This window comes from Dendrobates tinctorius, unplaced genomic scaffold, assembly GCF_039654945.1.
Source record: "Dendrobates tinctorius isolate UK_male_01 unplaced genomic scaffold, ASM3965494v1 ptg000393l, whole genome shotgun sequence".
NCBI lineage: Eukaryota > Metazoa > Chordata > Amphibia > Anura > Dendrobatidae > Dendrobates > Dendrobates tinctorius.
The window spans coordinates 890,296-914,688 of record NW_027362059.1 but is presented as its reverse complement, the minus strand read 5'-3'; the positions used below and the strand labels follow the sequence as shown (position 1 = coordinate 914,688).

General features: G+C 46.2%; 1 protein-coding gene across 7 annotated transcripts in view; it reads left to right on the top strand.

The window, feature by feature from the left end:
- CUL9 (cullin 9) overlaps window positions 1-24,393 on the top strand; it is a 244,072-nt gene that overhangs the window by 202,065 nt on the left and 17,614 nt on the right. For all 7 annotated transcript variants that reach the window (XM_073563508.1, XM_073563509.1, XM_073563511.1 and 4 more), the window contains 3 exons: window positions 14,501-14,611; window positions 23,046-23,163; window positions 23,283-23,416. In XM_073563508.1, coding sequence (XP_073419609.1) covers window positions 14,501-14,611; window positions 23,046-23,163; window positions 23,283-23,416 — 363 coding nt within the window. The remainder of the gene's footprint in view (window positions 1-14,500; window positions 14,612-23,045; window positions 23,164-23,282; window positions 23,417-24,393) is intronic.

Here is a 24,393-nt window from a genome sequence, read left to right as displayed (position 1 = left end):
GCCGCCAATGGCTCTATCGCAATAGCGAACAGGAGCGGCGACAGTGGACAGCCTTGCCTCGTTCCTCTATGCAGCTGTATTCCCGCGGACATTACCCCATTAATCTTGACTCTAGCTGTGGGATGAGTATACAATAGCTGAATCCACGCTGTAAATTGAGGACCAAAGCCCATACTATGCAGCACTCTCCACAGGTATGACCACTCTACAGCGTCAGAGGCTTTACGGGCATCAAGTGAGGCCATCACCCTCCCACCTGGGTTATCGACTGGCAACTGCAGATTGAGATATAGTCCCCGTATATTGGCTGCTGTTGTTCTGTTGGGCATAAACCCCGATTGATCCATATGGATCAATGTATCTATAACACCAGTTAGTCGGTTCGCCAGCACTTTAGCCAGTATTTTCACATCAGCTGTCAGCAAGGATATTGGCCTGTATGAATCTGGAATTCCTGGATTCTTACCGTCCTTAGGAATCGCCACTATCACCGCCTCCCGCATAGACGCAGGCAAAATCCCTTCTTTCATAGCCTCCTCAAACACTACTAATAGCTTGGGTAGCAGAATTTCTTCTAGGTGTTTGTATATTTCCGCAGGAAGACCGTCTGCTCCCGGGGCCCTCTCAGTAGTCATGCCATGCAGCGCCATCTCCAACTCCTGTGCTTCTTAGTTGCTTTATCTAGTAGTAGCCTATTGACCCTTTCTTGTGCCTGCCTAAGTGTCAGTGAGGTGGAGTCAACTTTAATCCATGTCAACTGGCTGCAAGTGGGATTTAGTTATTGCCAACACCTGTTGGGTGCCACAGGTAAGTTACAGATGCTGCTAATTACACAAATTAGAGAAGCATCACAGGATTTTTCCAACAGTGCCAATACTTTTGTCCACCCTCTTTTTTGTGTTTGGTGTGGAATTATATCCAATTTGGCTTTAGGACAATTCTTTTTGTGTTTTTTCATTTAAGACAAATTAAAAGATAATAATACCAAAGAATTTGTGTTTGCAATCATTTTCAGGAAGAAACTGAGTATTAGCTGACAGAATTGCAGGGGTGTCAATACTTTTGGCCACATCTGTAGATGAACAAGTATTTGACCATAGTAACAGTATTCAAAGCAATTACATATCACTTGTGTTAGCTCTAAGAACATTTTAATTAATTTTCAAAGACGTTTATAAACATAAAGCCAGCCGAGGCGACATCTCCTCCGTTCCCTACATGTCAGGCCGGAGCCATCAATCCATAGACCCCATCTCTTTTTAGGTATATGGCTTTTTCCACATTTACTAGCCGGTTAGCTGTATCAATAAACTCTGATATCATAGGCTCCTGATCAGCTCTCCATTTTTGGGCTATCCGTTTTCTTGCCTTATATAACATACGTGCCGCCGTAATTTTGCCGTCCTCATCAATAGACAGATCTTCAACATATCCCTATGTATGGGGAAAGGTCTACGTCAACTGAATAAACCCTGGTAATCATTGCTACAACACTCCTCCAAAAGGCCACCAAGCTAGGGCAGTTCCACATCATAGGAAACATATCCGCCATGTTGGTTTTGCATCTACGACAGTGGGGACTTGAGCGAAATCCTGTGTTAAATCAGAATTGAGGTGTCCTGTATACCTGGTGTATCTCGTATATATGGCACAGCTGTGGAACTCTTTCCAGTATATCTGACCGGTGATTTTCCTCTGAGTCCCATTACACGCTCCCATTTCTCTTTTGATCGCATCGGCTGGTTTGTCAATGTAATGTCTAAGAGAACGTTATAAAGCAGTGTTCCCCCAACTCCAGTCCTCAAGAGCCACCAGCAGGTCATCTTTACAGGATTTCCCTTAAAATTGCTCGTCAGCACAGGGAATAATTCTACTACCTGGGCGATACTAAGGAAATCCATAAAACCTGACCTGTTGGCCTCTCTTGAGGACTGAAGTTGGGGACACTGTTATAAAGTGATGCGATCAGTCCACGAGAACTGTGTAGATTAGTCATTCTCTGTATTCTTGAGTTTCGGAGTATTCCTCCTTCCAAAACAATGCCTTCCGCCCGATATGCGGGCCTAAATTGTAAGTATTTATAGCATTCAGAGGGAGGTAACCCATATTTGCTGTGCAGCTGGGAGAATTCCTTCATCACATCACCAATCAGCTCTTCATTAAGTCTGGTTAACCCCTTGGTGCTCCAGGAGCCAGATCCCACCAGCTGGTATAGATCTGGAAGCCATGGAGTGTTCCATAATGACGTAAATTGTGAAACCCCTTCTATTCCTTGTAATATTTTCACCGTCCCCCACAGTTTGATATAATAGTATAGTCGGTACTTTGCCTCCATGTGTCCCAAACTTCTGCACCTCCAACACCTCATAGAGTTTATCCGATCGGAAATAGTCCTGCAGCAACGTCCGCTGAGCTCCACGTCCCCCAGGGTCGTCCCATCCCCCAAGATGCTGAAGCTGGGATGCCACATAATATACCCGGGTTAGGACCCACAAGCCCTCCCATTGTTTTCTTTGCAATGTTTCCAGTTTACTTCTCGGAGTCTGTCTGCCCCATATGAAATTTCAAAACTGACTGACTCTAAAGACCTCTGATGTCTCCGCACTGGGGCGTTGTGTAAAACATACAGCAATTGTGGCACCAGATCATTGGGACCAGGTTAGCATGGCCCACAACCGACAACGGAAACTTAGACCAAGCGCCCAATTCACCTCCAAATTTAATTAAGACTGGATCAAGATTCGACCTCTCTGGCATTTATTTTTGCCAATATATTGATGCCTAAGTATTGAAACTACGGTACCCCTCGTAAACCTGAGATAATGTAGTGGGAAGCATTCTCCTCTGTGTTACCCAAGGGAAGGATAACTTATTTACTCCAATTTACCTGCAGACCAGAGTGTTTTCCAAATGTTTCTATCATTTCCCTTGTTATAGGAAGGGACCCAGAAGTTTTAGCCAGAAATAATGAAGTGTCATCAGCGTATAACGCGACCTTCTCTTCACTATTCCCTCTACGAAACCCAACTATCCATGGATGCTCCCTGATAACCGATGCCAGGGGTTCAATGGCCAGTGCATAGAGCAGGGGGGACAACGGGCACCCCTGCCTCGTACCTCTCCTCAGTCCAAAATCCAGAGAGAGGTGTCCAACCCGAAGTCTAGCCATCGGCCTACCATACAGCAATTTAACCCATCAAATGAAACTAGGTCCTATACCAAACTTTCCCAACACCGCCCATAAACATTCCCACCCAACAGAATGGAACGCCTTAGCGGCGTCCAGACAACGTTCAGCTCTATCCCCATCCACCGGCAACTGAAGATTAAGAATCTATCTCCGGATATTAACCGCTGTGGATCCAGCAGGCATGACTCCAGACTGGTCAGAATGGATAACTGTAGAAATCACTGTATTCAGTCTAGAATTGAGAGTCCTCAGTGGTTGATACCTTTTAATGGCTACCTGAAAAGATGGTAACAACTGCTTCACGTCACTTGTCTTATCTATTGCGTTATTTCTGTGCTGTCTTGTGTATAAATGTGATTCTTCATATTTCAGATTTTGTGTTAGTCTAGCCTGATGAAGAGACCTGAGTAGTCTCGAAAGCTGCAATGTGTCACCATCTTTTCAGTTTGCCATTAAAAGGCATCAACCACTGAGGACTCTCAATTCTAAATATTCTTCTATCTACTGGCTAACACGGTACAAAGATATATATCTCCTGTATTCAATCTAGACGCCAGAACCTTCGCAATCATTGTAACATCAGTTGGCAATAAAGATATGGGCCTGTATGAGTCCGGGATTAATGGGGCTTTATCTGGCTTGGGTAGGACTGCTATCACCGCCTCTTGCATTGAATGGGGTAGAGTTTCCCCCCTTCACAGCCTCCTCGAGCGTAGCTAGGAAGTGGGGAAGTAGAATATTTCCAAACTTCTCATATTTCCGTGGGAAGCCGTCTAGTCCTGACGCTTTATTAGCCATAGAGGATACGGCCATCTGTAACTCCTCCAGCTGTAATGGTCTGTTTAAATATTCTTGGTCTTTACCGCTGAATGTCGGTAGTTTGATTTCCCTAAGGTAGGATAAGATCTGTTCTCTACTAAATTGCAGCTTGGATGTATATAGATCTTTATTCTAGCAGAGTGTTTGAGATCTGGTGAGTCGGGTTCACTACCACTCCTTCCCCGTCCTTCAAAGCTCCAATAAAAGAACTCCCCATCTGGGCCCTTGCTTTCACGGCTAGTAAGTGTCCTGCCGTCTCCCCTCCTCTGGGCAAACATGCCTTTATTTTTAGCTTTTTCCTTGATGTGTGGTGTATACTCTTTGTGCCTCTCCCCACTCCATCAGATCCTCTCTTACACCTGTTAGTACGCATTTCTCTCCCGTAGATCTCTCTCTGTCCCGTAGAAACTCCCCAAATTGTCTTCGTTTTAGATCTGTTACTAGCCTGTATTAAGCCTCCTCGTAAGCACGCTTTCATGGCATCCCATAATGTGCTTTGCAACACTCGTTTGTCGTTTTCCTTAAAATAATGTTCTAAGGTAAATGTGATCAGCGGGATATGTATAATATGAAGCCAGAAGGTAATCTTGGCCCACACAGAGAACCCAGCGGCCTGGGTGAGAAAGAAAGAGTAGTCAGCAAGGGTGAATGATCTGATGGCGCTCTGGGTGAATGATCTGATGGCGCTCTGGGTGAATGGTCTGATGGCGCTCTGGGTGAATGGTCTGATGGCGCTCTGGGTGAATGGTCTGATGGCGCTCTGGGTGAATGGTCTGATGGCGCTCTGGGTGAATGATCTGATGGCGCTCTGGGTGAATGATCAGATGGCGCTCTGGGTGAATGGTCTGATGGCGCTCTGGGTGAATGGTCTGATGGCGCTCTGGGTGAATGGTCTGATGGTGCTCTGGGTGAATGGTCTGATGGTGCTCTGGGTGAATGGTCTGATGGTGCTCTGGGTGAATGGTCTGATGGTGCTCTGGGTGAATGGTCTGATGGTGCTCTGGGTGAATGGTCTGATGGTGCTCTGGGTGAATGGTCTGATGGTGCTCTGGGTGAATGGTCTGATGGTGCTCTGGGTGAATGGTCTGATGGCGCTCTGGGTGAATGGTCTGATGGCGCTCTGGGTGAATGGTCTGATGGCGCTCTGGGTGAATGGTCTGATGGCGCTCTGGGTGAATGGTCTGATGGCGCTCTGGGTGAATGGTCTGATGGCGCTCTGGATGAATGGTCAGATGGCGCTCTGGGTGAATGATCTGATGGCGCTCTGGGTGAATGATCTGATGGCGCTCTGGGTGAATGGTCTGATGGCGCTCTGGGTAAATGATCTGATGGCGCTCTGGGTGAACGGTCTGATGGCGCTCTGGGTGAATGATCAGATCACCCCAGCACCCGCTAACCAAATAGTAATCTCTCCTTCCCTCTTGCCTCCCCACCTGACCTCCTCAGCTGACCTGCTCCTCAACCTCAGAGCTCTCCTAATAAAATACAAAACAAGCCACCCACCCTCCTTCTCCCACATGCTCTCCCTCTCTCTGCTTCTCCTCACTGCTGGCGACATATCTCCCAACCCTGGACCCCCACAGCTCATACCTCCCATTACTACCCCCTTCTATCGTTCCCAAACCAACACAAACACCAGAAATCTTCCCCCACCTCAAATCCGTGCCCCTGACAACCACCACCCTTCTCCCACTCTCTGGATCACTCTGGAATGCCCGCTCTGTCTGGAATAAACTCCATGTGATTCATGACCTCTTTACCTCTCGTAACTTTTCCTTCCTTGGCCTCACCGAAACATGGCTGACACCCTCCGACACCACCTCCGCTGCTGCGCTATGTTACGGCGGCCTCCACTTTACCCACACTCCTCGCCCTGGCAACAGACATGGCGGAGGAGTGGGCCTTCTCCTTTCTTCCAACTGCACCTTCAACCCAATCCCACCTCTTCCCTCCCTTGTCCTCCTCTCTTTTGAAGTCCACTCCATCCGCATCTATTCTCCCTCCAAGTGGCCGTCATATACCGACCTCCAGGCCCGACCACTTCCTTTTTTGACCAATTCTCAACCTGGCTCCTTCACTTTCTCTCTGCTGACATTCCCACCATCATCATGGGTGACTTCAACATCTCCATTGACACCCACCAGTCGGCAGCCTCTAAACTCCTGTCCCTTACTTAATCCTTTGGACTTACTCAGTGGTCCTCCTCAGCCACCCACACAAATGGACATACATTAGACCTGGTCTTCACCCGCCTCTGCTCTCTTCCTAACTTCACCACCTCCCCTCTCCCTTTATCTGACCACCATCTACTCACTTCCTCATCCCTGTCCTCCTCACCTGTCACCCACGTCCAGCAGCATGCGCACCCCCGCAGAAACCTCGCACATCTAGACACTCGCACCCTCTCTGACTCTATTCTACCACTGTCCTCCATAGCTTCACTCCACGACACTGATACTGCCACTAGTTTCTACAATGCCACTCTTGCATCAGCCATTGACTCAGTCGCCCCTGTCATGCATAACAGAGTGCGACGAACCAATAGACAAACCTGGCACAATAACACCACTAAAAAGCTTCGGCAAGCTTCCAGAATTGCAGAACGGCGCTGGAAGAAAACACATTTGCAAGACGACTTCACTGCACTCAAACAAGCAACACTTGCATTCAAATCAGCTCTCACCTCTGCTAAACAGGCCTTCTTTACATCCCTTGTATCTTCCTTATCCCACAACCCCAAACAGTTGTTCAATACTTTTAACTCCCTCCTCCGCCCACCACTGCCACCTCCAACTTCCCTAATCTCTGCCGAGGACTTTGCCGCACACTTCAAAAACAAGATAGAGCAAACACGGCAAGTCTTTATTGCCCAACCACCTCAACCCCTTTGTATACCAGACCAATGCCCAAACCCCATAACCTCTCTCTCCAACATCACTGAAGAGGAGCTTAATTGCCTCTTCTCCAAATCGTACCTCATAACCTGTACACTTGACCCCATCCCACCTCCTCCCCAACCTCACCACCACACTTATCCCATCCCTAACCCACCTCTTCAACTTATCACTAACTTCTGGTACCTTCCCTTCTGCTTTCAAACATGCCACAATTACACTTATCCTTAAAAAGCCAACCCTCGATCCAACAGCCACGTCCAGCTATCGCCCAATATCGCTGCTCCCATTCGCTTCTAAACTCCTGGAGTAGCATGTCCACACTGAACTTTTCTCCCACCTCTCATCTAACTTGCTCTTTGACAATCTACAATCTGGCTTCCGCCCCCATCATTCCACTGAGACAGCCCTGACCAAAAATACCAACAACCTACATACAGCTAAAGCTAACGGACAATACTCTATACTCCTGCTTCTAGACCTGTCCTCTGCTTTCGACACAGTTGACCGCTGCCTCCTACTACAGATCCTCTCCTTTAACATCAAAGACCTCGCCCTGTCCTGGATCTCCTCATACCTTTCCAACCGCACGTTCAGTGTCTCCCACTCCCACACTACCTCCTCATCCCACCCTCTCTCTGTTGGAGTCCCCCAAGGCTCTGTTCTAGGTGCCCTACTCTTCTCAATCTGCACACTTGGTCTGGGGCAACTCATAAAGTCCCATGGATTCCACTACCACCTTTATGCTGATGACACCCAGATCTACCTCTCTGGCCCAGACATCACCTCTCTGCTCTCCAGAATCCCAAAGTGTCTATCAGCCATATCCTCCTTCTCCTCTCGCTTCCTCAAACTCAATGTGGACAAATCTGAACTGATCATCTTTCCCCCATCTCTCAGATCTTCCTTACCTGACGTTTCTATAACAATTGACAACATCACGCTTTCCCCCGTAACGGAGGTCCGCTGCCTCGGAGTAACCCTTGACTCTGCCAGTCCTTCAAAACCGCACATCAAAGCTCTCTCCACCTACTGTCGCCTCCAGCTCAAAAATATTTCCAGAATCCGTTCCTTCCTCAACCCTCAATCTACTAAAATGCTTGTGCATGCCCTCATCATCTCCCGCCTCGACTATTGCAACATCCTTTTCTGTGGCCTCCCTGCTAACACCCTTGCACCTCTCCAGTCCATTCTCAACACTGCCGCCCGACTAATTCATCTCTCTCCTCACTACTCCTCCACTTCTCCCCTCTGCAACTCTCTTCACTGGCTCCCATTCCCTCAGCGTATCCAGTTAAAATTACTAATACTGACCTACAAGGCCATCTATAACCTGTCTCCTCCATACATCTCTGAACTAATCTCCAGATACCTTCCCTCAAGGAATCTCCGGTCCTCTCAAGACCTCCTCTCTTCCACACTTATTCGCTCCTCACCCAACCGCCTCCAAGACTTCTCCCGAATAGCCCCCATCCTCTGGAATTCCCTGCCCCAACACGTCCGGCTATCAACCACACTCGGATCCTTCAGACGGAACCTGAAAACCCACCTCTTCAGGAAAGCCTGCAGTGATCCGCGCTGCCTCCTCACCACTACTGGAGCTACTGCCTCACCATCACTGGAACTGCTGTAACCCCCAACCTGTCGGGGGAGCTATTTAGGGAGGGCTAAATTAACCCTTCACAGTTGATCCAGTGATTTCCAAATTAATTCACAGGGCGTTGCTAGCAACTGGAAATGACCACACGGAGACGGGGGTCTCTGTACGGGAGGATCCAGGCAGATCACTGAGCCCCTTTACTGAATCTCACATTACATAGCATTCTGCGTAATTATGCAAAGTATACAGCTACCAATAGAATCGTAACACATTTAAGCCAATAGTATTGCAAGAAAATCGGAATATGTCCCTAGCTGCGTGACGTAGACTATAGAACAGTAGCACATTCTTTTAGGGTCTCATCTCATATCTCATATCTTGTACAAGCTGGAACAGTCTGGTTTCATAACAACCGTGAACTTTCATCTAGTCAAGTTACACAATTTAACTCGTAAACAACAAAATGGCGTCGCAAGCACAAAGATGGATCCCGGAGAACAAGATGTCCCGTACATCTGAATACTGTACTTCACAAACCTACTGTCTCCTTCCCCACCATCCTGTAGCATGTAAGCCCGAAAGGGCAGAGTCCTCTCTCCCCTCTATATCAGTCTGTGATTGTTAGTTTGTTTGCTGTAAGTGATATCTGTAATTTGTATGTAACCCCTTCACATGTACAGCACCATGGAATCAATGGCGCTATATAAATAAATAAATAATAAAAATGGCGCTCTGGGTGAATGATCTGATGGCTCTCTGGGTGAATGATCTGATAGCGCTCTGGGTGAATGGTCTGATGGCTCTCTGGGTGAATGGTCTGATAGCGCTCTGGGTGAATGATCTGATGGCTCTCTGGGTGAATGGATCTGATGGCTCTCTGGGTGAATGATCTGATAGCGCTCTGGGTGAATGATCTGATGGCGCTCTGGGTGAATGGTCTGATGGCGCTCTGGGTGAATGATCTGATGGCTCTCTGGGTGAATGATCTGATGGCTCTCTGGGTGAATGATCTGATAGCGCTCTGGGTGAATGATCTGATGGCTCTCTGGGTGAAGGGTCTGATAGCGCTCTGGGTGAATGGTCTGATGGCTCTCTGGGTGAATGATCTGATGGCTCTCTGGGTGAATGATCTGATGGCTCTCTGGGTGAATGATCTGATAGCGCTCTGGGTGAATGATCTGATGGCTCTCTGGGTGAATGATCTGATAGCGCTCTGGGTGAATGATCTGATGGCTCTCTGGGTGAAGGGTCTGATGGCGCTCTGGGTGAATGATCTGATGGCTCTCTGGGTGAATGATCTGATGGCTCTCTGGGTGAATGATCTGATGGCTCTCTGGGTGAATGGTCTGATGGCTCTCTGGGTGAATGGTCTGATGGCGCTCTGGGTGAATGGTCTGATGGCGCTCTGGGTATGTATTCCACTGTTCTCACCAATGGGGAGACATGTTCTGTGCCCAATACCGTATCAATACACGATAATGATTTGTGTCTTAGAATAGCAAGAATATTGTCTAGTGTTAGGATATGAGACGCCATATGTCCGCTAGTGATAGTTCTGATAGTATTTCTCCAAGCTTAGTTATGGGGCAGTTTCTGTAGCAGTGTCTGATTTATATCTATCCCAATATGGATGGACAACATCATTGAAATCTCCCATGCAGAGGACTGGAATTCCCGGTATCTTTTTCATTAGTGAAGCAATATTTCTCCAAGTAATGTTGTTATATGGAGGAGGCACATAGCCTGCCGCAAGGAGAATGTCTTTTGTGAATATTCTACAGTGGACGCCGACAAATCTGCTCTCTCCATCTATCCTGGAATCAATTGATTCAAAAGGGATAGTCCTGTGTGTGAGGATGCTCACCCCCTAGAATATGTGCAGACGGTGGAGAGGAAGCTGTGGCCTGTCCACGAATACTTCATGCCCACAACAAAGTGCGTTTCCTGCAGACACACCACTGCAGGCAGAAGGTCTTGGATATATTCCGTGACCACCACTCTCTTTAAGGAGCCCCCAGACCGCTAACATTCCTGGAAAGGATTTTTACTTTACCAGCCATTATATCTAATTGTATAGTGATTGAAAAACACAGGTGACTTGTAAGATATCCCACCTATCTCTTCCCTTTTATAACCCTATTTCCACTTAGTCGGCTTGACCGCTAGTATTTGCAGAACCAAATACCAAGTTACAGAAACCAAACCCCACAAACACATTAAACAAGTATTAATCCATCCATTCAATCTGGATGAAGAAAGGCACCAGTCCATCCTGTAGCTGTAGACAAGGCAAGCGAGCAATCAACCTAAAACCAAAAGGTTAAACCCTTCCTGGGGGCCTGCAATATTCGGATGACGCTTAGGATAGTTGTGTCCACTGGGCCGTGGGCTAGGCAGTAAAGGATATGACCCCAACAGTCAATCGGTAAACTCCGATGGTATATACCTTTAATTATCCAGGTTCAAAGTTACTGATTTTGACGGATCTTCTGGTCATTCCGATCAATCCAACGGAGTGCGTCTTTCGGATGTTCTAAAAAGAAAGTCTCTCCCAGAGCCGCCACGCTTAAGTTTCGCAGGGTAAATCATGGACTACGAGATTTGCAGGCTACGCAGCCTTCGTTTTATATCAAGAAATTACGCCCTACATTTTGAAACTTCAGTAGAATAATCCGGATAAAAGGAAATTCTTTGTCCGTTAACAGAAATGTCCCCTTTATCACGGGCAGCTTTAAGGATAGCATCTCTGTCTTTGTAGTGCAGCAGCTTTATTAATACTGGACGTGGAGGGGCCCCTGGTGGCAACGGCCGGGTTGCCACCCTAGCGCCCTTTCCACTGCAAAGAGGGCAGACAGACAATCAGTCCCAAACAAAGAACGTAACCATGTCTCAAAATACTCATTTGGATTATTGCTCTCCGTATTGATGGTTCTGTCTGATTAAGTCCATTCAGTCCATTTTCAAAACATTCACACCACACTCTTTTACTTATTGTTTTTTTTCCACACTTTCCCCACTAATTACTTCCTTTGCCCCATTCCTTTCACTGCTCCTCTTCAACCATTGGCTTGACCATGCTTGCTTTAATGAATAGACATCTGCCTGAACACATACAGACCCAACCCCATACAACATTCTTTTACAATCCATTATGGAATCCTTGCCTTTACATTATCTGAACACTCTTTGCTGTTTTTCCTTTACATTTATCTGTATCCATTTACCCCCAAGATACTCTCGTGTGGGTCTAGGCAATCTATATCCATTTACCCCCAAGATACTCTTGTGTGGGTCTAGGCAGTCTGTATCCATTTACCCCCAAGATACTCTTGTGTGGGTCTAGGCAATCTGTATCCATTTACCCCCAAGATAGATACTCTCGTCTGGGTCTAGGCAGTCTGTATCCATTTACCCCCAAGATACGTCTGGGTCTAGGCAGTCTGTATCCATATACCCCCAAGATACTCTCGTGTGGGTCTAGGCAGTCTGTATCCATTTACCCCCAAGATATTCACGTCTGGGTCTAGGCAGTCTGTATCCATTTACCCCCAAGATACTCACGTCTGGGTCTAGGCAGTCTGTATCCATTTACCCCCCAAGATACTCACGTCTGGGCAGTCTGTATCCATTTACCCCCAAGATACTCTCCTGTGGATCTAGGCAGTCTGTATCCATTTATCCCCAAGATACTCTTGTGTGGGTCTAGGCAGTCTGTATCCATTTACCCCCCAAGATACTCACGTCTGGGCAGTCTGTATCCATTTACCCCCAAGATACTCTCCTGTGGATCTAGGCAGTCTGTATCCATTTATCCCCAAGATACTCTTGTGTGGGTCTAGGCAGTCTGTATCCATTTACCCCCAAGATACTCTTGTCTGGGTCTAGGCAGTCTGTATCCATTTACCCCCAAGATATTCACGTCTGGGTCTAGGCAGTCTGTATCCATTTACCCCCAAGATACTCACGTCTGGGTCTAGGCAGTCTGTATCCATTTACCCCCAAGATACTCTCGTCTGGGCAGTCTGTATCCATTTACCCCCAAGATACTCTCGTGTGGATCTAGGCAGTCTGTATCCATTTACCCCCAAGGATACTCTTGTGTGGGTCTAGGCAGTCTGTATCCATTTACCCCCAAGATCTTCTGTCTGGGTCTAGGCAGTCTGTATCCATTTACCCCCAAGATACTCTCGTCTGGGTCTAGGCAGTCTGAATCCATTTACCCCCCAAGATACTCTCGTCTGGGTCTAGGCAGTCTGTATCCATTTACCCCCAAGATACTCTCGTCTGGGTCTAGGCAGTCTGTATCCATTTACCCCCAAGATACTCTCGTCTGGGTCTAGGCACTTAACACCCTGGAAGCTTATATCAGTGCTAGCACAATGTTTCTCATATGCAGGTAGGCACCAAAGACAATATGCACCCTATAATTGAGGATCACCAAAACCACATAAAACCATACAAAATCCAGTAAATGGACTAAAAGGTTCCCTTCCTGTTGAGTTGAGCATTCTCAACAACCAAACAGCAACATTAACAATCCTCCAATTACAGGTATCACTATATTTCTGACTCATATATGCTGATTCCATCACATGCACATAGTTCAAAAAAGCATAAAGTAACATAAAGTAACTCTTCCCAGTCCTTGGTTTCAGAGTATTTAATACAAAATAACTCACCCAGAATGGAGGTAGACCAAATCCCAATAAAAGTGAAATAAACGTCTTACCTAATGCTGCAGCTTTAAAATTCACTTCCACTGGAGGGTCCACTCTCACGTAAGATCCGGATGTTATCATGTATGTCTGATCCCGGGTTTTGGCACCAAATTCTGCGAGCAAAATACACTCTCTTCTATGCCTTTCAAACCCCAAATAATATTATTTTTTTACGAGTGCACAGAAAATCAAAACCGCACCGCCTGGCATAGTGTACTCAGAACTTCTGCTTTATCAACACATGTTGGCACTTTAAATAGGGCAACAGACAAAGAAAGTGTTCCTTGTGAACTATGAGCGAATAGGAACTTGAGTGGCGTGAAAATAACTGTGAAATGTCCCCACTCATCAGTGCTGTTTATCACCATTACACAGAAGATAAAAGACCAAATGGACTCCACTCACTCTACATAGATTCTGTTCTCTAACCATACCAATCATGTGTGATAATAGAAAATTAGGAAGGGGAAAGGGAAATTTGTGCTCACCAAAATAGTCCTGTAAGCCGGTCGTGCCTAGGGATCAAATGGCTGACCACCATGTGTTGCAAACATGAAGAGAGAAGGAAGATCCGGCACTGGAGACTTGATAAAATCCACGATAAGTTTTATTCACATAATTTCATGATAAAACCATAAAGGGGAAAACAGACCCCCCACGCCTGACGCGTTTCGAACCTTACACCAGGTTCTTCCTCAGAGACATGAAACAAAACAGTTCACAAAATGATTATAAACATTCCTAATCAGCAGAGGGACTCCACACATGTGTATAATCAAAGAGGCAGACAACTAAGCCCTCAAATCACTGGTGGAGTCACTCCCTTGCAAGAAGAAAGAAGAAAAGAAAAAAAAAAAAAAGGAAAAGACTTATACAACAATGGACAAGACATAGAATAAATAAAAACATGTGCAATACACACGTATAAATGCATAAATACATAGCAACTATCAAATGACAAACAACAAAAAAAAAAAAAAAAACCCCATAAAAATAAAAAATAAAAAACACCAAAAATCTCAGCACTCAAATGCGTCAGGCGTGGGGGGTCTGTTTTCCCCTTTATGGTTTTATCATGAAATTATGTGAATAAAACTTATCGTGGATTTTATCAAGTCTCCAGTGCCGGATCTTCCTTCTCTCTTCATGTGTGATAATACTGCTATGTCATGCGGAAATAATACTACCACAGACGTCCAGCCATACCAATACACACGCCACACGGTCGTTTAGTGCTGTCATCATGCCTCCCTTATTCAAAACATTAATTTCTCTGGAGGATTTTGCGGCATCTCTGAGGAATCGGTTGTGTGTCCTTACTGAAGAACCGCCGCTGCGTACCCTGAACCTCCTCATCACCGCCTGCCAGGTACTGGAAACAAGCCGCAAGGTAAGAGCACAGTCCACCTACACCCAGCAGAGCGCTGCTGCTAACAATGGGGGTCTGGGCGGTATTTCAGTATAATCACATGTCCTGTGTGTGGGGGGGGGGGTATTCCAGTATAATCACATGTCCTGTGTGTGTGTGTGGGGGGGGGTATTCCAGTATAATCACATGTCCTGTGTGTGGGGGGTATTCCAGTATAATCACATGTCCTGTGTGTGGGGGGTATTCCAGTATAATCACATGTCCTGTGTGTGTGGGGGTATTCCAGTATAATCACATGTCCTGTGTGTGTGGGGAGTATTCCAGTATAATCACATGTCCTGTGTGTGGGGGGGGGTATTCCAGTACAATCACATGTCCTGTGTGTGTGGGGGGGTATTCTAGTACAATCACATGTCCTGTGTGTGTGGGGGGGTATTCCAGTACAATCACATGTCCTGTGTGTGTGGGGAGTATTCCAGTATAATCACATGTCCTGTGTGTGGGGGGGGGGTATTCCAGTACAATCACATGTCCTGTGTGTGGGGGGGGGTATTCCAGTACAATCACATGTCCTGTGTGTGTGGGGGGTATTCCAGTATAATCACATGTCCTGTGTGTGGGGGGGGGGGTATTCCAGTATAATCACATGTCCTGTGTGTGTGTGGGGGTATTCCAGTACAATCACATGTCCTGTGTGTGGGGGGGGTATTCCAGTACAATCACATGTCCTGTGTGGGGGAGTATTCCAGTATAATCACATGTCCTGTGTGTGGGGGGGGGTATTCCAGTATAATCACATGTCCTGTGTATGTGTGGGGGTATTCCAGTATAATCACATGTCCTGTGTGTGTGGGGGTATTCCAGTATAATCACATGTCCTGTGTGTGTGGGGAGTATTCCAGTATAATCACATGTCCTGTGTGTGGGGGGGGTATTCCAGTATAATCACATGTCCTGTGTGTGTGGGGGTATTCCAGTATAATCACATGTCCTGTGTGTGTGGGGGTATTCCAGTATAATCACATGTCCTGTGTGTGTGGGGAGTATTCCAGTATAATCACATGTCCTGTGTGTGGGGGGGGGGGGGTATTCCAGTACAATCACATGTCCTGTGTGTGTGGGGGGGTATTCCAGTATAATCACATGTCCTGTGTGTGTGGGGGGGTATTCCAGTATAATCACATGTCCTGTGTGTGTGGGGGGGGTATTCCAGTATAATCACATGTCCTGTGTGTGTGGGGGGTATTCCAGTACAATCACATGTCCTGTGTGTGTGGGGGGGTATTCCAGTACAATCACATGTCCTGTGTGTGGGGGGGGGTATTCCAGTACAATCACATGTCCTGTGTGTGTGGGGGGTATTCCAGTACAATCACATGTCCTGTGTGGGGGAGTATTGCAGTATAATCACATGTCCTGTGTGTGGGGGGGGGTATTCCAGTATAATCACATGTCCTGTGTGTGGGGGGGTATTCCAGTATAATCACATGTCCTGTGTGTGGGGAGTATTCCAGTATAATCACATGTCCTGTGTGTGGGGGGTATTCCAGTATAATCACATGTCCTGTGTGTGTGTGTGTGGGGGGTATTCCAGTATAATCACATGTCCTGTGTGTGTGGGGGGGTATTCAGTATAATCACATGTCCTGTGTGTGTGTGTGTGTGGGGGGTATTCCAGTATAATCACATGTCCTGTGTGTGTGTGTGTGGGGGGGTATTCCAGTATAATCACATGTCCTGTGTGTGTGGGGGGGTATTCCAGTATAATCACATGTCCTGTGTGTGGGGGTATTCCAGTATAATCACATGTCCTGTGTGTGGGGGTATTCCAGTATAATCACATGTCCTGTGTGTGGGGGGGTATTACAGTATAATCACATGTCCTGTGTGTGGGGAGTATTCCAGTATAATCACATGTCCTGTGTGTGTGGGGGGGGGTATTCCAGTATAATCACATGTCCTGTGTGTGTGGGGGGGGTATTCCAGTATAATCACATGTCCTGTGTGTGGGGGTATTCCAGTATAATCACATGTCCTGTGTGTGGGGAGTATTCCAGTATAATCACATGTCCTGTGTGTGGGGAGTATTCCAGTATAATCACATGTCCTGTGTGTGTGGGGGTATTCCAGTATAATCACATGTCCTGTGTGTGGGGGGGGGTATTCCAGTATAATCACATGTCCTGTGTGTGGGGGGGGTATTCCAGTATAATCACATGTCCTGTGTGTGGGGGGGGTATTCCAGTATAATCACATGTCCTGTGTGTGGGGGGGGGGTATTCCAGTATAATCACATGTCCTGTGTGTGGGGGGTATTCCAGTATAATCACATGTCCTGTGTGTGGGGGGGGTATTCCAGTATAATCACATGTCCTGTGTGTGGGGGGGGGTATTCCAGTATAATCACATGTCCTGTGTGTGGGGGGGGGTATTCCAGTATAATCACATGTCCTGTGTGTGGGGGGTATTCCAGTATAATCACATGTCCTGTGTGTGTGGGGGGGGTATTCCAGTATAATCACATGTCCTGTGTGTGGGGGTATTCCAGTATAATCACATGTCCTGTGTGTGGGGAGTATTCCAGTATAATCACATGTCCTGTGTGTGTGGGGGTATTCCAGTATAATCACATGTCCTGTGTGTGGGGGGGGTATTCCAGTATAATCACATGTCCTGTGTGTGGGGGGGGGGGGTATTCCAGTATAATCACATGTCCTGTGTGTGGGGGGGGTATTCCAGTATAATCACATGTCCTGTGTGTGGGGGGTATTCCAGTATAATCACATGTCCTGTGTGTGGGGGGGTATTCCAGTATAATCACATGTCCTGTGTGGGGGAGTATTCCAGTATAATCACATGTCCTGTGTGTGTGGGGGTATTCCAGTATAATCACATGTCCTGTGTGGGGGAGTATTCCAGTATAATCACATGTCCTGTGTGTGGGGGTATTCCAGTATAATCACATGTCCTGTGTGTGGGGGGGTATTCCAGTATAATCACATGTCCTGTGTGTGGGGGGTATTCCAGTATAATCACATGTCCTGTGTGTGTGGGGGGTATTCCAGTATAATCACATGTCCTGTGTGTGGGGGGGGTATTCCAGTATAATCACATGTCCTGTGTGTGGGGGGGGTATTCCAGTATAATCACATGTCCTGTGTGTGGGGGGTATTCCAGTATAATCACATGTCCTGTGTGTGGGGGGGTTTTCCAGTATAATCACATGTCCTGTGTGTGTGGGGGTATTCCAGTATAATCACATGTCCTGTGTGTGTGTGGGGGTATTCCAGTATAGAATCATAGAATTGTAGAGTTGGAAGGGACCTCCTGGGCCATCTGGTCCAACCCCCTGCTCAAAGCAGGATTCGCTAAATCATCCCAGTCAGATGTCTGTCCAGCCTCTGTTTGAAGACTTCCATTGAAGGAGAACTCACCACTTCTCGTGGCAGCCTGTTCCACTCATTGATCACTCTAACTGTCAAAAAGTTTTTTCTAATATCTAATCTGTGTCTCCTCCCATTCAGTTTCATCCCATTGCTTCTAGTCTTTCCTTGTGCAAATGAGAATAAAGTTGATCCTTCTACAATGTGACAGCCCTTTAGATATTTGTAGACAGCTATTAAGTCTCCTCTCAGTCTTCTCTTTTGCAAACTAAACATTCCCAAATCCTGCAACCTTTCCTCATAAGACAGGGTTTGCAGACCGGTCACCATTCTGGTCGCTCTTTTCTGAACTTGCTCCAGTTTGTTGATGTCTTTTTTAAAATGTGGTGCCCAAAATTGGACACAATATTCCAGATGAGGTCTGACCAAAGAGGAGTAGAGGGAAATAATGACTTCACGTGATCTAGACTGTATGCTTCTGTTAATACATCCTAGAATTGCATTTGCCTTTTTTGCTGCTGCATCACACTGTTGACTCATATTCAGTCTGTGATCTATTAGTATACCCAAGTCTTTTTCACATGTGCTGTCACTTAGCCCTATTCCTCCCATTCTATATATGCTTTTTCCATTTTTATTGCCCAGATGTAGTACTTTGCATTTCTCCCTGTTAAAAACCATTCTGTTAGTTGCTGCCCACTTCTCCAGTTTATTTAAATCTTTTTGAATCCTCTCTCTCTCTTCTCTAGTATTAGCTATCCCTCCTAGCTTTGTGTCATCAGCAAATTTAATCAGTTTACCCTCAATTCCTTCATCTAAATCGTTGATAAAGATGTTGAACAATACAGGGCCCAGGACAGAGCCCTGTGGTACCCCACTTGAGACATTCTTCCAACTGGATGTGCAGCCATTTACGACCACTCTTTGGGTCCGATCACTAAGCCAGTTATGAATCCACCTAACAGTTGCCTTGTCCATTCCATACTTAGTCATTTTTTCAATAAGGATTGTATGAGAGACTTTGTCAAATGCTTTGCTGAAGTCAAGATATACTATATCTACAGCATTTCCTTGATCCACCCAATCAGTGATACCGTCATAGAAGGAAATTAAGTTAGTCTGACATGACTTATTAGTTACAAACCCATGCTGACTCTGTTTAATCACTTCATTCTTATCCAGGTATTGACATACATGTTGTTTAATAATTTGTTCAAAGATCTTTCCTGGTATAGAAGTCAGACTCACCGGCCTATAGTTACCTGGGTCCACCTTCTTCCCCTTTTTGAAGATAGGAACAACATTTGCTCTTCTCCAGTCTTCTGGCACTTCTCCTGTTCTCCAAGAATTTTCAAAGATTATAGAGAGGGGTTCAAAAATTTCTTCTGCTATCTCCTTCAGTACTCTGGGGTGTAATTCATCTGGACCTGGAGACTTGAATTCATTTAGGCTAGCTAAGTGTTTCCTCACTATCTTTCTGTTTATAGATATCCTGGATTCTTCTATTCCCTTAATAGGACAGTGAATAACAGTTGATGTTACATTTCCTTTCTGAGAGAAAACAGATGCAAAATAGGAATTTAAAAGTTCAGCCTTCTCAACATCCTGTCTTACCATTTCATCATTTTCATCCTGTAAAAATCCTATAGCATCTTTGACTTTTCTTTTACTTTTGACATATCCCCAAAATCCTTTATTATTGCTTTTGACATCTCTTGCAAGCCTCAATTCATTTTCAGCTTTAGATAATCTGATTTGTGCCCTGCAGGTTCTGCAGACAGCATTATATTCTTCTTTAGATATGCCTCCCTCTTTCCATTTTATAAACATTTTTTTCTTCCTTTTTAGCATGTGCTTAAGTTCTGTGTTCATCCATCCTGGTTTCCTTAACTGCTTCCTATTCTTCCCTCTTTTCGGAATTGTTAACAACTGTGCTTTGAGAATTTCATTTTTCAAGATTTCCCATCCTTCCTGGACATTTTTGTCTTTAAGGATATAATCACATGTCCTGTGTGTGTGGGGGTATTCCAGTATAATCACATGTCCTGTGTGTGTGGGGGGGGTATTCCAGTATAATCACATGTCGTGTGTGTGGGGGGGGTATTCCAGTATAATCACATGTCCTGTGTGTGGGGGGGGGTATTCCAGTATAATCACATGTCCTGTGTGGGGGAGTATTCCAGTATAATCACATGTCCTGTGTGTGTGTGGGGGTATTCCAGTATAATCACATGTCCTGTGTGGGGGAGTATTCCAGTATAATCACATGTCCTGTGTGTGTGTGGGGGTATTCCAGTATAATCACATGTCCTGTGTGTGGGGGAGTATTCCAGTACAATCACATGTCCTGTGTGTGTGGGGGGGTATTCCAGTATAATCACATGTCCTGTGTGTGTGGGGGGGGGTATTCCAGTATAATCACATGTCCTGTGTGTGGGGGGTATTCCAGTATAATCACATGTCCTGTGTGTGTGGGGGGGTATTCCAGTATAATCACATGTCCTGTGTGTGGGGGGTATTCCAGTATAATCACATGTCCTGTGTGTGTGGGGGAGTATTCCAGTATAATCACATGTCCTGTGTGTGTGTGGGGGTATTCCAGTATAATCACATGTCCTGTGTGTGTGGGAGGTATTCCAGTATAATCACATGTCCTGTGTGTGGGGGGTATTCCAGTATAATCACATGTCCTGTGTGTGGGGGGGGTATTCCAGTATAATCACATGTCCTGTGTGTAGGGGGGAGTATTCCAGTATAATCACATGTCCTGTGTGTGTGGGAGGTATTCCAGTATAATCACATGTCCTGTGTGTGGGGGGTATTCCAGTATAATCACATGTCCTGTGTGTGGGGGGGGTATTCCAGTATAATCACATGTCCTGTGTGTAGGGGGGAGTATTCCAGTATAATCACATGTCCTGTGTGTGTGTGTGTGGGGGGGTATTCCAGTATAATCACTAATCACATGTCCTGTGTGTGGGGGGTATTCCAGTATAATCACATGTCCTGTGTGTGGGGGGGGGTATTCCAGTATAATCACATGTCCTGTGTGTGGGGGGGGTATTCCAGTATAATCACATGTCCTGTGTGTAGGGGGGAGTATTCCAGTATAATCACATGTCCTGTGTGTGTGGGGGAGGGTATTTCAGTATAATCACATGTCCTGTGTGTGTGTGGGGGTATTCCAGTATAATCACATGTCCTGTGTGTGTGGGGAGTATTCCAGTATAATCACATGTCCTGTGTGTGGGTGGCATTTCAGTATAATCACATGTCCTGTGTGTGGGGGGTATTCCAGTATAATCACATGTCCTGTGTGTGGGGGGTATTCCAGTATAATCACATGTCCTGTGTGTGGGGAGTATTCCAGTATAATAACATGTCCTGTGTGTGTGGGGGGGTATTTCAGTATAATCACATGTCCTGTGTGTGTGTGGGGGTATTCCATTATAATCACATGTCCTGTGTGTGTGTGGGGGGGGGGTATTCCAGTATAATCACATGTCCTGTGTGTGTGGGGGGGTATTTCAGTATAATCACATGTCCTGTGTGTGTGTGGGGGTATTCCATTATAATCACATGTCCTGTGTGGGGGGGGGTATTCCAGTATAATCACATGTCCTGTGTGGGGGGGGGGGGTATTCCAGTATAATCACATGTCCTGTGTGTGGGGGGTATTCCAGTATAATCACATGTCCTGTGTGTGTGTGTGTGTGTGTGTGTGGGGGGGGGGGGTATTCCAGTATAATCACATGTCCTGTGTGGGGGGGTATTCCAGTATAATCACATGTCCTGTGTGGGGGGGTATTCCAGTATAATCACATGTCCTGTGTGTGTGGGGGTATTCCAGTATAATCACATGTCCTGTGTGTGTGGGGGGGGGTATTCCAGTATAATCACATGTCCTGTGTGTGCGGGGTATTCCAGTATAATCACATGTCCTGTGTGTGGGGGAGTATTCCAGTATAATCACATGTCCTGTGTGTGTGTGTGGGGGTATTTCAGTATAATCACATGTCCTGTGTGTGTGTGTGGGGGTATTTCAGTATAATCACATGTCCTGTGTGTGTGTGTGGGGGTATTCCAGTATAATCACATGTCCTGTGTGTGCGGGGTATTCCAGTATAATCACATGTCCTGTGTGTGTGTGTGTGTGTGTGGGGGGGGGGGTATTCCAGTATAATCACATGTCCTGTGTGGGGGGGTATTCCAGTATAATCACATGTCCTGTGTGTGCGGGGTATTCCAGTATAATCACATGTCCTGTGTGGGGGGGTATTCCAGTACAATCACATGTCCTGTGTGTGTGGGGGGGGTATTCCAGTATAATCACATGTCCTGTGTGTGTGGGGGGGGTATTCCAGTATAATCACATGTCCTGTGTGTGCGGGGTATTCCAGTATAATCACATGTCCTGTGTGTGGGGGAGTATTCCAGTATAATCACATGTCCTGTGTGTGGGGGAGTATTCCAGTATAATCACATGTCCTGTGTGTGTGGGGGTATTTCAGTATAATCACATGTCCTGTGTGTGGGGGTATTCCAGTATAATCACATGTCCTGTGTGTGCGGGGTATTCCAGTATAATCACATGTCCTGTGTGTGGGGGAGTATTCCAGTATAATCACATGTCCTGTGTGTGTGTGTGGGGGTATTTCAGTATAATCACATGTCCTGTGTGTGTGTGTGGGGGTATTTCAGTATAATCACATGTCCTGTGTGTGCGGGGTATTCCAGTATAATCACATGTCCTGTGTGTGTGTGTGGGGGTATTCCAGTATAATCACATGTCCTGTGTGTGTGTGTGGGGGTATTCCAGTATAATCACATGTCCTGTGTGTGCGGGGTATTCCAGTATAATCACATGTCCTGTGTGTGGGGGAGTATTTCAGTATAATCACATGTCCTGTGTGTGTGTGTGGGGGTATTTCAGTATAATCACATGTCCTGTGTGTGTGTGTGGGGGTATTTCAGTATAATCACATGTCCTGTGTGTGTGGGGGTATTCCAGTATAATCACATGTCCTGTGTGTGGGAGATGAATATGTATGACCATGGCCTTGGTTTCGCAGGTCCTTGGTTACGCCTGTGTGTACAGTTATTATAATCAGGATTCAGAGCGGATCGATGTCTTGGAGTCTCAGACCGAGAACCTGGAGTTCCACGTGAATGCTCTTCAGATCCTGCTTGGTGAGAACTTGCTGTGTGCATTTGCGTGAGACATGGTGGATCATCACTGTGGTGGGTTTATAGAGTTGGATAGTGATGTTTTATAATGGTTTGTCAGTACGGCTCCCTCCTCTTCACAGAGTTCAGCCTTCTTCAGAGTGAGGACCTTGCCTGCTCTGTACGGCTCCTCAGTGCTGATAAGTACAACAGTGGACTGGAACTGGTCAGAAGAGTCCAAGAGAGACTGAACGGCATACTGCAGTACTCCACCCAGGTGAGCCATGCACAGTATCCTTCTTCTGTACTATATATATATATATATATCTATATATATATCTATATATATATATATATATATATATATATGTGTGTGTATGTATAACACTGCTCAAAATAATAAAGGGAACACTTACACAGAATATAACTCCAAGTAAGTCAAACTTCTGTGAAATCAAACTGTCCACTAGGAAGCAAGACTGATTGACTATCAATTTCCCATGCTGTTGCGCAAATGGAATAGACAACAGATGGAAATTATTGGCAATTATCAAGACACCCTCAATAGAAGGGTGGACCACAGATCACATCTCAGTACCAATGCTTTCTGGCTGATGTTTTGGTCACTTTTGAATGTTGGTTGTGCTTTCACACTCGTGGTAGCGTGAGACGGACTCTACAACCAACACAAGTGACTCAGGTAGTGCAGCTCATCCAGGATGGCACATCAATGCGAGCTGTGGCAAGAAGGTTTGCTGTGTCTGTCAGCGTAGTGTCCAGAGGAAGGAGACGCTACCAGGAGACAGTCCAGTACACCAGGAGAGGTGGAGGGGGCCGTAGGAGGGCAACAACCCAGCAACAGGACCACTACCTCCGCCTTTGTGCAAGGAGGAACAGGAGGAGCACTGCCAGAGCCCTGCAAAATGACCTCCAGCAGGCCACAAATGTGCATTTGTGTGCACAAATAGTTAGAAATCAACTCCATGAGGATGGTCTGAGTGCCCGACATCCACAGCTGGTAGTTGTGCTCACAGCCCAAAACCGTGCATGACGCTTTGCATTTGCCACAGAACACCAGGATTGGTAAATTCGCCTCTGGCGCCCTGTGCTCTTCACAGATGAATGCAAGTTCACACTGAGCACATGTGACAGAGTCTGGAGACGCCATGGAGAGCGATCTGACTGCAACATCCTTCAGCATGACCGGTTTGGCAGTGGGTCAGTAATGGTGTGGGGTGGCATTTCTTGGAGGGC